This window comes from Argopecten irradians, chromosome 2 (assembly GCF_041381155.1).
Source record: "Argopecten irradians isolate NY chromosome 2, Ai_NY, whole genome shotgun sequence".
NCBI lineage: Eukaryota > Metazoa > Mollusca > Bivalvia > Pectinida > Pectinidae > Argopecten > Argopecten irradians.
Window position 1 is genome coordinate 19,576,365 of NC_091135.1, and position 13,532 is coordinate 19,589,896.

A 13,532-nucleotide genomic window follows, 5' to 3' on the forward strand; every position below is an offset into this window, starting at 1 on the left:
GCTGTTGAAATAATGTAGAAATGAAAAGCAACGTCTTGTAACATTTACTTGACAACAAAATCTGTTTAATGAGTAAACAAATATCACAATAAGTATATCCATTATCATAAAATCATACCTGCAAATTAAGGTTAAGTTTCTTTTGTATACTATATCTAGGTACACTTATAGTGAATGATGTCTACAATCTTTTTATACCTCTAAATAGAACTAAACATGTGATGTTGGATAACAAAACAAATTTACTACACAGTGATATGATTACCCTTTCCATATGTATGGATGCCCATCTAGGATGCTCCAGGGGTTTTAATTAACTCCTTGTGTAACAGAGAACATAATGAGATAATACTCTAGGATACTGCGGAAGACAGGACACGCGAGCTTGTACTGTTGGTATCAGAAGGCACAGTGTATTCTATACCAAGAAAGATAACTCTATCCTGTATTGACACCTTGTTGAAATAACAACCTTATGTACAATGCCTGCAACTGCTGCAATACCATATAAAATCTGCATATTGTTAAAGACAGTACAGATAAATTGAGAAATGCCAAAGAATGAATGGAGAAATAATGTATCACATGAAAGTCACCATTTCTTAAATATCTTGTACTCCATCAATGACTACAAAACGTTCATATTTTTTTTACATGTGTTGCAAATAATATGAATGCAAGTACAATATGTACAACCAATATCTTGTAAAATGTGAACGATGTACAATATATAAGGGGGTAGAATAAATAAAGACAATAAATTTACATCACTTACAGTGTACTTGAAAAACATATATGAATATAAGTTTAAGTACATACAATCAGACAATGTAACACACTTACCAGGAATTAACAGTTACAATAGTATCTCCATTATGGTTCTTATATATAATTGTTTATATTCTATGTACATGTATACCGGGTAATGAACTATATGCTTATGATAATGTCCTTGGTCCCCAGAGGCAAGTTATATGTACATGTATAAGACTGACATGTTATACTGACTAAATGTCACTGTTAACTGAGGGTAACACATTATTTGGCCTTATCACCTTAACCACATCTCAATTAATGTAAAACAATATTAGAGTAAAGCTGTAGTAGTTTGGGAATTGGGTCTTTTAATTCGTTAGATTTTAGAGTAGATCATAGAATGTCAAACAATTGATTGTGTTCATACAGTATAAAACAAACATATTTGTAAAGCATACAACATCAATAGCACAACAAATAAACTATTAAAAGCGATCTTTCATCCAATTAAGCTGATAGCAGTAAATATTATCCTCCTATTTTAAATATCAAGTGCAACACCTAATTCAACAAATCATACACAAAGATATAATTAGCACAAAGACTATTTTTTGCAAAAAAAAAATTACGGAAATAAATGCACAGAAACAAGCTGTAATAGCAAATTCAATATTAATGTTAATAATACAGCTCATCTATACATATATTTCAACAAGAATAAAATTGAAGAAAATTTGAATTATGTAAAAATAAAACTGTTAAATGAATTGCATTCCACATCCCAACAAAAAATTTGAAGAATCTCTTAAACGAGACGTTTCTTTATTTGAAATGGTGCTATGGTGACAATTAAATGATAAATGTGAAATTTGGACTTTTGTAAAACTTTGAAAAGTGTGATCTTTACATAACTGATAAACTCAGGTTAAGAGAATGTTTAAAATTTAAGCCAAAATATATAAATCGGTCGGAAGTAATCCCATTCGCGAGAACCAACAATATTACCATTACTATTGATAACCACTATAGCATGTGTAACCAAATTTCTAGTATTCAACAATGTTAGGAATTTCAACACTGTTTAGTATGTTCAAACAAAGGAATGTCCATGAGAAAGCAGATTCAATGAAAAGGGAAATAAAATTAAGCTATAAAATTGTGTTTAAAATTCATTAATAAAAGTATATAGTTCTTTGGTCTTTTGTAAAGCATATATTGGATTTTTTTGTAGAGACTGAAGGTGTTTCTTTTTACAGTTTGGAAGATGATGTGAGTACCCATCACAATGTGTTACATCATTACATCAACACTATTTTGTACTGACACTTTAATCAACACTCTTTTGATCTTGCCCATTCCATACTGTACAATTGTTAATTTTTACAGATATAAAATTTTGCGATTACTGTTTGTAATTTATTGGCAGTGATTTGTTTTCACAAATCACTATTGTAGCCTTTGAGTGTGTCATTCGCTTGATATGATCACTAAAACAATTATTTTTTAACAATTTTGTGAGGTTTTAAATTTCATGAGTTTGAGTAAATCAGTGAATTTAGCAATATTAAAACTCACGCAAATATTAGCTACTATACAGTATGTTTGATCATTGTCAAACAAAAATTCTACTTCTTTTTCTTACCAAAAATAGAGAATTTGGAGTAGACGGGGATATATCTTTATTCAAGTGTAAGTCTTTTGCTGTTCAACACAAGGCTTGCAGAGCTCTTTTCCCACTAGTCCTATAAAGATCAATATCATTTCCCCAGTGACCACAAAATGTCCCTGTCATGTATAGGGGAATAATAGAATCTCTTACATGGATATATCTGTGAAGTATCAGAAAAATATTTCCTCAACAAGATCAAAAGTTTCTATCAATTAATCTTAAGGTGGGTTGGCATGGCATAGATATTCCCTCATGGATACAAATATTTCTGCTCTATATTATATTTTGTAAAACAAAACTAAAAAAAACAAAACTTGGGATGATGTAATTAATGAGCGATAATAATCAATCTCCAAAAATAAATATTAAAGACAAACAACCTGAGGCACCCAAATAAAGAAATGCCAGCTAGCAAAATAAGTATTAAGATATAAACATATTGTATATCATCAACATTTGAGTTTATAGCTCTATGAAACAAAGTTTGGTGAAACTTAAAGAAAAATAACTACAAATAACATGATTTTACAACCTTTTCTTAATGATTTTTTTCTTTCCTGATAGTGTATATAGGAACTGTCCTAGTCCTTTTGTCTGGTGATGCAGACAGCAGTACATAGTCATTCAAAAACATCACATATACATATTCATTATCGTTAAAAATTATATATCATATATTCATGTTTAAAAGCAAAAATAGCCAAAAAATCAAAATGAACAAAGACAAAAGTTTTACACATTGAATGCTTCAGTTTGAGTAATGAGAAAAATGTTAAGGACTAGCAATTGATGGTCAATGGTTAATTCTAATTTCTAATTAACTTAACACTTCTGTTATAACGTAGATTATGCAAATGTACAGGAACAATTTCAATTTCAAGAAAATCATTATACATAATACTAAACTCATGTATTCAGAGGAAATGAGCACAATCATTCAGTTAACATATTCAGACATCACATTTGGTCCCGTATTAAATATATAAAGGACTCTAAGGTAAGCCCCTCGCAGCATCAACGGCTTACTGGCAGATACACTCTGTATACTACTTACTGGACATCTATTATAAGTTCAACGCATTCTATCCCTGAAGACACAATTAAATTCTCCTACTTCTGAGGCTGGAAGAGTTTATTGTCGAATAACAGGGGTGAATAAATCAACTTTCTGAAAACAGTCTAGTATTTTACACCAACATCAGATTGGGTCATACACGATTACCAGAGGAGTAGGAATTGGTCTGAACCAGTTGTAAAACTTCGTCTATAAATGGACGCTCAGCAGCACTGGGCTTCATCAATCGTAAGATTGTCTCCTGTATACCTCCAGAATATCTAAACAAATGATAAACATTTGAAGATTAGTAGGAATTAAGTTCAAACAATGCTTTATATCACTGCTTTTAAATGTTCCTCAGCCACTTTGATATTGAGAGAACAAACTGTATCAAGTTAATGTTAAAATAGAGCACTTGGTAATTTTGTTATTATCAAACCATCAAAATGAAAGATTGAAATTTTAAACTAGTACATAATTCTGAAAATTTCATAACTTGACAAACAAAACTATGACATATTAGTAATTACCCTGAATTTTCTGGAAATTTGACATTTCCACTAAGAACAGCCAAAGCAATACTATCCCCTCTCTGATAGGCACGGTCAAAGGGAGACTCCAGAAACGCCAAGGCATACAGAGTACAGCCAAGAGACTGGAATTAAGGTTACATCTATTACCGATACATGTGTTCGAAATTTTACCTTTCAATACTTTCCAAAAGGCAAGAGTGGAATATAATAGCATCAATAGTAATACAATCTTGTTTTTATATATTTTTTATAAAGTTATGAAATATGTACTATGATAATTTCTTTTTTGTTTTAAAACAAATCATATATCGTGAGGAATTTCAAGTAAGAAATGGACTTGATCATCTACAGCTTCCTGATGGATGTAAATTTAATTAAGAAAGGCTTTTTTCAATACTACTGTTAGTATATCTTAAATATAGTACAAAATGACATACTTATTTTTCTAGCTTAATCTGTAGTGCAATCATGGAGTTCCAGTGACAAGTATTCAAAATTTGGATTTAGCGCCTGGACTACCGGTAAATAATTTTTTCTTCTAACACACAAAATATTATATTACCCAGATGTCTGTCCGTTCATCCACAGTTGTTCCAACTTCTGCATTGAAGAGTTCTGGGGCTCGGTACAACATTGAACATCTTTCCGCAGCTTCATCCTTAGAAAAACGTCATTATGTTTATTAAAGATGATGAAACTAATCAGTTTTCATATCTCTAACGCACATGATTTAAAATTTTGAAATGTGTGATTCTATCTCCATCGTCTCTGTCAGTTAAGATTACCGTTACCAGATCATAGTACATGTAAAACATACAATGTTGTGTCTGTTTTCAATAGGTTACAACAAGCATATTATATTTGTAATTATAAGATACATTTTAAAATACGCTTGCTTTGCCTTGTGGGGTAGACTTATTTGGGTTGTTCTGTAGGATTACAAAATTAACATTAAATGTTTAGTGGGTCTGACTACCTTGGATTACTCTGATCATGAGGGTTTGACTGACTTGGATAACTCTGAGGGTTTGACTGACTTGGATAACTCTGAGGGTTTGACTAACTTGAATAACTCTGAGGGTTTGACTGACTTGGATAACTCTGAGGGTTTGACTGACTTGGATAACTCTGAGGGTTTGACTAACTTGAATAACTCTGAGGGTTTGACTAACGTGGATAACTCTGAGGGTTTGACTGACTTGGATAACTCTGAGGGTTTGACTAACTTGAATAACTCTGAGGGTTTGACTAACGTGGATAACTCTGAGGGTTTGACTACCTTGGATTACTCTGAGGGTTTGACTAACTTGAATTATCCTATGGAATTCATGGCTTCACGTAAGCTTGGATTGCAAATTGCATTGGCTTAGTAAAATCGCCCCATCTGTTTTGATATTTGATGAGTAGTACTAGATTCAGTGATGCTACCTGCAATGCTCTCCCTATAGACGGAGTACTAATCTCCACTCTGGCTTTGGCTGCCGAACCCAGATCCATCAACACAGCTTGTCCGTCGTTGGACAACATTACATTGCCTGGCTTTATATCCCTGGTAAATTAAGAATTCAACTCTTTGACTGGTATATTAATTTTGAAATTTATATGTGTATTACAATTAAAGCACTAAAAGCATTAAAACAAATAGGAGCTCAAAGGAAAACCATTAACAGTATGCAAAAGAGGCAGGTACTGTTATCATTCCAGAAGAATGTACCCTTTGACCTAATGTTTATTACATGTATTTTCAGTCAAACATGTTGATAAATTTCCCTAAGGAAAGTTTCCATGAAGTTTGAATATGATTGACCCAAGAAAATTATTATAAGGCCAAAAGAAAAATATGGCTGTTTAGGGTTACATTGGCAAAAAGATATAGGGTCGGTAGATCGGGAGAATTTTTTTTTTTAAGTGTCTTTCACTCTAAAAAATGGCCAGAACCGGAATCTGAGATCGGACTTTTTTTTCCCGTAGAAAAGTGTGAAAAAAATTAGGGTTGGTCAGGTATCCCTAAACAGACATATTTTTTTTTTTGGCCTTAGTACCAGTAACTATGACATTTCTTTAAGGAAGGTGTCTACGAAGTTTGATCACAGAAAGGAATCTTGTTTCTTTTGCATTATCACATGGAATCCAATATCTGGAAATTGATATAGTGATACCTATACCCCGTTAGCTGTCTTTGCATTACAAGTGACATAAAAATAGCTTTATGTTTTTGTTAATTTTATGTCCTTATACTACTGTATACCTGTGTGCATAAGGAGGATTGTGTTTGTGGAGGACTTTGAGACCCTGACACAAACCCAGGAAGATCTCCCATATCTTATCCTCCTGTAATTTCTCTCCCTTTTTAGCCATTCTCTCTATGATGTCTTGTGTTGATCCTCGCTACATAAAAAAAATATAATAATATTCACAGGGTGCTTGTCAAATTGTAAATATTTTTCTGTTACTATACATGTATATTTAATACTACATGTACATTGCATTTCACCTTTAGATTCAATGGGGAAGTAAAGTGCATTAATTTTATTAGTCTAAATTAAAGTTCACTTGTTATGATACTAAAAAATAAAGCTTTAAAAAACCAGAAAAACCATTTTTCAATTAAATCAAGAAAATAAAAATCTAATTTCACTGTCTTGTGCTATAAAACAGGAAATGCATATACCGTATGGGTTAACATATTCAGTACCATAACAAGTGATTTTAATTAGCTATGTGATATTCAAAGTTAACTGTAGAGTTTATAAGTCTTAGATGCTGTAAAATGTGAGATTTTAAACTACTGTTGTGTAAAATGCTTGTTTGGTCTTGTGTTTGTTGCTGTTTTTACTTCTGTTGTGTAAAATGCTTGGTTGGATCTGCCTGTGTTGAAGTTTTTGACTTCTGTTTTGTGAAATGCTTGGTTGACTCCGCAAGTGTTGAAGTTTTTGACTTCTGTTGTGTGAAATGCTTGGTCGGCCCTGTGTGTACAAGAATCGTTCATGAAGAGTTTTATATTATTTTTTAATACAGAACATGAGAGAACTCATGATATTATTAATGGACAATACATGGTGATAAATGTGAAATTACATTTGTATGTACATGACTCCATATGTGACTGCTGCATGCATCATTGAACTTAAAACCATTTATTAACAAAAAAAACCAGTGACTGTGTACAAGATAGTAGAAAAACTGTCGCTGGTATTCTATTGTCTATAAATTAATTAATTAATTAATTAATTCAAGAGTGTAATTATACATCAGGAGTATTCAGGACCCAGTTGTTCAAAAGGTGATTAGTCTCAACAAAATTTAAAAACACTTTTCAAATCAAGATGAAATATTTGTTTTGTAAAACTAACTTCAAAAACGTTTTTAAGATTCTGCAGAACTCCATTCTTCACCTACTGGCATCATTTTACAGAAGATATATATTTATCACAGGCTTTGCAGCGAAGAGAAATATATAATTCACTAATCATTTGATCAAGCTCATCACCTTTTGAACAACTGAGCCCAGATGGCTGAGATAAAGACTTACACTATAACAGGGCATAACTATGAGGACTTCACTGATAATGTCAAGTGTCTTGGTATACTTGTCTACTTGTTTCATGGATGATGCCTCCAGAGGAATAAGGTTGGTATGTTTAAATGTTTTCATCAACTCCACTTCCTGCATAGCAGTTCGTTCCTCATCCTTAGAGTGACATGTGATACGCTTCAATGCATATGTTCTATGTGTCCGTGCATCTTCAATGAGGTCAACGTAGCTGAACCCTCTAAACAAGACAAAAATGGTAACAGAATCAACTTAAAGCAAAGAATCAATTTGATGATGTCCATCATGTATGCCTAGCTGTCTTTATAATTACCACATCATGGGAAATAAGTTACAGAGATAAAGTTACAATTTTACCATCACAATCCTGCATAATAGTCAATATTGCTGATTAAACAAGATTTTCTTCCTTCAAATAAATTCACACTGACAGAAATTATCTAATAACTTATTAGAAAATATTTTTAGTATGTTCCTATGAAACACGATAGAAAATTTGATTTTAAACAATGGTATTTTACCTATCTGCAACTGTTAATTAATGATATATCACAATTCTTTGTTCTGTTTAATTGGTACTACAATAATTAGCTGAATAAGATCAAATTCATACCTACATATTCAATTTTGCAATTGGTTTAGGTAATTAGGAAAAATGAATTGTCATTCTCATTGAATCTTTAACAAAAGCTTATTTCTTCTTCATAATTATAAGAACCATATGCTGACTTATGTTCACTATTTTCAACATCTTTAACACACAATAGATTTAGAATGATGAATATCAGCCATACAGCTTACCCTTCTCCAAGTCTAGACCGCACAATAAACCTTCTGTCATTGATGCGAAGTGTTTCCCTACCACATACACACCCCATCTTCAGTAGATAGGTAAGGCCAATGGAATTCATCTAAACCAAAATAATCTGTAGACCACTACTGTTATTAGCATCCTTCAGCCAACCTGCAGATCAATTGATACAGTACATTATGATGCATGTTTTTCTTAGGAGTACATCAGCATCCAAATTTAACTAGGTACATTTATGTGTTTATATACAGTATCCTAAATTTTAAATCAATGAATATGCATCTTGCTGTAAAATGTAGTACGGGATATACAATATATGTAATTATTAGCTCGCCTATTCAAAGAATAGGGGGAGCTAATGTTGTCACCCCGGCGTCGGCGTCGGCGTCAGCGTCAGCGTTGGCGTCCCATTTCACGTTAAAGTTTTTGAGCAAGTTTCTGTTTCGTCAATTGTTTAAGCTTAAGTCATCATAAATGTTTATGATTTTATTTTCCTAATGTGTATGGATGCTGAACGTGATAATACAACCAATTTGGGGCCCTTTAGGGGTTTTTTGAGTCTGTTAATTTGTCATATTTCCAGATGTTAAAGTTTTTGAGCAAGTTTCTATTTTGTCTATTGTTTAAATAGTAAATACTTGAACATCAACTTCTTCTGAATAGGCGAGCTTTGCTGTTCTCCAACAGCTCTTGTTTGTTTAAGGGTGATCATGTGTTTCTAAGTACCAATGTTCCATGCCAGTTAGTTCAATTCCATATCTGATTATCTGTCAAATTTCTAGTCACATTGGGCAGAAGCCTTCCGGAAATTCAAGAAAAAAATGTATGTCCCATCAGGTTAATTCTTCTTTTGCTGATATCAGTTCATGATAGGAACTGGGTCAATAGTAGTTGGAATCGATGAAAAGGGATTCATTCATGATATCATTCTATTGCAACCCGGCTAACCCAAAAAAATACCTTTTCATTGATTCCCGATATATATAGATATAGTTTATTGCTTAAATATATATTTATGTGTGTAGATTAGAATGATACCCATTTTAAAATTTCTATGATATTGAGCTAGGCATATCATTATGTTCAGTGTGCAAGTGAAATACTTAACCTTGCTTTTGACAAGTGGATTATTTCCCCTTGTGGTATAAATTTCATGACAAGTGGATCACTTCCCCTTGTTGTATATTGGAATTATTTAATATACGGCTGTTTTCGATTATACGATTTGACTGGTTGGACCAAGTAGTTTGTTAATGAGTTAAATACTGGCCTGATGATTTTATATTGTTTTCAGACGAGCCTTGACATAACCCTCACAGGTCTGTATCAAAAACTGCAGGTCCGTGCGGAATTATATAGAAAATAATGACTTTAACAAATGGTTGAATAGGTTGTTCCGAATAAACAAAACAGCCTAAATTTATAGTTTGTTTGTTTGTATAATTTAACATCCTATTAACAGCCAGGGTCATGTAAGAATGTGCCAGATTTGTTAGTGGAGCTAAGCTAGAGTACCTGGAGAAAAAGCACCGACCAGCTGTCAGTACCTGACAACTGTCCACATGGGATTTTAACCTGCATCATAGAGGTGGATGGCTTGTGGTAATATGTTGGGACATCTTAACCACTTGGCCACCACGGCCCGTGAATATAAATGTATATCTGTATTGCTATTACTTATAATTAGTTAACATAACATAACATTAAATATGTAATTTTATGATATACATGCAGGTTTATATATGTTTCACATGTTAGCAATAATAATTGACAGTATAAATGAACCGAATTATGGCGATCTCTTACCCATTCAAACTCGTACCCAAACAAACTCGTACCTACATTTGGCGAACTCGTACCCAAGCATGGCGAACCCGTACCCAAGTTTGGCGAACCCGTACCCATGGAATTTGGCGAACTCGTACCCATCATAAAAGTTAAACTTCATGTATTTATTTGTGATTTATATAAAACTTAATATATTGTGTTCGATCAGATGATTCTAGTCAGTGATCATAAAACGGTATGCAAGAGATTTCAGTCAAGATTTATTCATTTTTAACTAGTAATTTTACATTTTCCCCCTCTTGCGTATTTTCCCGTAGCTTATTATTATTTAAAATGATTATGAAGTAAAAACCAATTGATGTCAAATTTTGTTACAATGCATATAAAAAATAAATAAAAGAGCAATATTTCACAAACATATTTGAAGATTATTTGGACCATTCTCTCAATAGATCTATATCAAAGATTTCCTTTCCGCATTTTGCCCCAGCCTTCTCTGCATCTGGCTTTTCTAAAATACTAGGAATTTCTTAGCTATCACAGTTTGTATATAGGCACGTTTTTTACTTAAATGTTTAATAAAAAAACATACGTAGCTCTGAACGACGGACAGAAGATTTCTGACAGATGCATGGTCGTCGTCCTGCCGGGTATTCGTTCTACTGTATATAATCTACAAGTAAGTTACGTTAGAAAATGTATGCTCATAAAAAATATCTAAATATGTCGTTCTCATGGTTTGTTGTTTAATTCCGAAAAAAAAGTCAAAACAAGTGATTTCTAGAATGATTTCCGATTAAATACTGAAAAATACAGATAATTGAAATATTCTACACCCGCTCTTGGGATTTCGAGGACGCGTCTACAGTCAAACAAAAAGAGAACACAATCGATTTCATATGAACGTGCACGAAAGAGGAATTGCGTTGGTACCAAACCTAAGAAAAGTGTGGTGGCATTTCTTGAGGAAGATTGTAACAGTAAGATGATACCATCACCAGAAATAAACTGAAATTTTCTTTGAACAAATTGTATTCCTTTTGAGAGAATGGCACATTTAGAGAAAATTACAATATTCAAATAGAAAATTTGTCAGTGCATGAAAAACATCGTAATATATAGCTCAGTATAGCCTAAATTGTGTTTTTAACTGTTACAAGATGGTATAAAGTGTATTCTGCTACTGTACATATCAATACAAAACCAAATAATGACACACAACATCGCAATAATTGGATGCAGATGGCATAGGGAATAAAATTGAAAATTATTTCAACTTATAAGAACATTTAATGAATAACTTTCTCCGATTATTCTATGAATAACAACGGAAAATTTCTTTTTCGTACAGTATTTAGCTTTTCAGACATCGGGCTGTCAGTACTTGGTAGTAGCATATATTGTATGCCGTATCTATCTTTAGTCTAACACAAATTCTAGTCGTAGATTTTCTGGTGAACCATGATTTAAAAAATCATACAAAATGCATTTATTTAAGAAACATGTCAAAGAAATTCCAAATAGCTTGGTCACAGGTTGGTTCAGAAACCAATGAGGAAGGCTGCCTTGTCAATCACCTTTTATAATTCTATTGACTGACCCGTGTGGTGAGAGCTCGTCAGCCAATGATATTTAACGGGGGAGGAGCCATACGCTTCGAGTGCCTGTCAATTATACCTGACTGACTGATTGATCAAAGGGACAGCCACGGGAGCACGCCAGTAGACGTCAACTCAACTGTGTTGTACAAACAAATGTTTTTGTATCGTTGCACAGAAAAACAAGATATATATGTTGAATTAATATATCATCCTCTCAGGGTGACATTTCCACAGTACCTCGCAAGTTGAAATATGCGTCAGTAAATTTCAAATATGTTTTTAATTTATACATGTGAATGCAACCTTGAAGGGAAAGAGAGAAAGTAACGATGTATAAACAGCGCTGTTAAACCAAGATTTATTCTATACATTAGTTATATTTGATTATAAATATGGTTTATTTGTGATATAACAAAAAAATTTTCTTGACAAAAACATACATTATTTATACGGCAGCAACAATTTGACGCAACCCGTTTTTTCTCAATCTTTATCGTTTCTCTATTGAATTTCTGTTTTCCTTTATTCAAAGATTTATAAGGCATTGGTTTTTATTTGACTTCCTCCTTTGATTAAAAACGACTATCTATTTTGCATCATTGGATTTTTTTTTACAAAACAGTGAAACAAAAAGGAAATCAGCTTTTAAAATGATTGAACATTTGCCGTGTGAAGTCACAACGGGTACTTGTACATAAAATTATTACAGATGTTATATCTTGTAAAAAATACTAAAGTACATGTGAATGTAAATATAACATTACTGATTAATGTATTGTAGTGTATTTGTAATCTTGAAAAGTATATAGCATGTTACCAGATATTTTCTGATTTTACCAGGTATTGGAATATATCAACGTTGACTCAATTATGCATTATTTAGGCCAGTGATATATTGAATCAAACACAAAGAAGAAATTAAGATTAATACCTGTAATTAAATTTAAAAAAAAAACACAACGAAACTGGGTACGGGTTGGTGGGTACGAGTTGGAATGGGTACGGGTTAACTATACCCCATGAACCCAAATGAACCTACAAGGTACATTTTGAATCTTAATTTACTTGTAACTTAGATTCATGAGTATGACTTCTTTATTGTGTACTATGGTTATAGTGTTAATGTCATCTGTAAAGAATCTGAGGGTGCTATATTTGATGAAGGGTTCCTCAGATATATATCAAATGTATTTTGCTACTCTGGCCGCTAACAACCTCTCTTCTTCTAGCCTGTAACATAGACCATAGGTGCTTGACGTTCTGACATTAAAATATATAACATAATTATATATAAAAAAAATATCCCTCAACCACTGTCAAGCTCCTGTGCATACACCAGCAAGTTATGACATCCACATGCACAGATGGACATGCACATCATTTACATGTAAATGTTTTAAAACTTTTACCTCACCCTTGTGCAACAGGCAGGTATCCTGGAATGCGTGATATATTCACAGCTGCAGTATTTTTTGACAGGATATGTCGTGGCAATTTCCAGTTTCAGCAACAATACAATGTCAATTCATTGCTTGGTAGCCTACACTAAATCGCTTTGGTTTTAAACGTGCATACGATACAGATGTTAGGTGCGACTAATAAGCAAAACACCATATTCCGGAAAACATTTTTTTTTTTATTTAATCTACCCTTATTAAATTTTCCCCGTGAATCATTAGATTAAAGCAAAGAAACATGTTTCCATGAGATAACAAACGGTTGTTTTACAGAACATTTAAGTTTGAAATTGATTAATTTGTTATG

At 32.7% G+C, this 13,532-nt stretch overlaps 1 protein-coding gene across 3 annotated transcripts; it reads right to left on the bottom strand.

Annotated features, from left to right (window-relative positions):
* Positions 1-43: 43 nt before the first annotated feature.
* Positions 44-13,339, bottom strand: LOC138314744 (serine/threonine-protein kinase 16-like). Of its 3 annotated transcripts, XM_069255239.1 has the most exons (9): positions 13,178-13,325; positions 10,760-10,840; positions 8,370-8,532; positions 7,548-7,788; positions 6,264-6,403; positions 5,444-5,564; positions 4,578-4,673; positions 4,013-4,137; positions 44-3,760 (listed from the first exon to the last, which is right to left on the bottom strand). In XM_069255239.1, exons 3-9 carry the CDS (start codon positions 8,477-8,479, stop codon positions 3,634-3,636), a joined length of 960 nt encoding a protein of 319 aa, XP_069111340.1. In that variant the 5' UTR covers positions 8,480-8,532; positions 10,760-10,840; positions 13,178-13,325; the 3' UTR covers positions 44-3,633. The 3 variants fall into 3 exon arrangements, with proteins under 3 accessions (XP_069111340.1, XP_069111339.1, XP_069111338.1); XM_069255238.1 differs by lacking the exon at positions 10,760-10,840 and having other exon boundaries at positions 13,183-13,339; XM_069255237.1 differs by lacking the exon at positions 10,760-10,840 and having other exon boundaries at positions 13,178-13,334.
* Between the last annotated feature and the right edge of the window lie 193 nt (positions 13,340-13,532).

Coding starts and splice junctions, on each gene's coding strand:
- LOC138314744 (XM_069255238.1), bottom strand. CDS start 8,479: ATGAATTCCATTGGCCTTACCTATCTACTGAAGATGGGGTGTGTATGT. Junction 6,404..7,547: donor TAGTTATGCCCTGTTATAGT/GTAAGTCTTTAT, acceptor TTTTTTATGTAG/CGAGGATCAACACAAGACAT. Junction 4,674..5,443: donor CTATAGGGAGAGCATTGCAG/GTAGCATCACTG, acceptor CGTTTTTCTAAG/GATGAAGCTGCGGAAAGATG.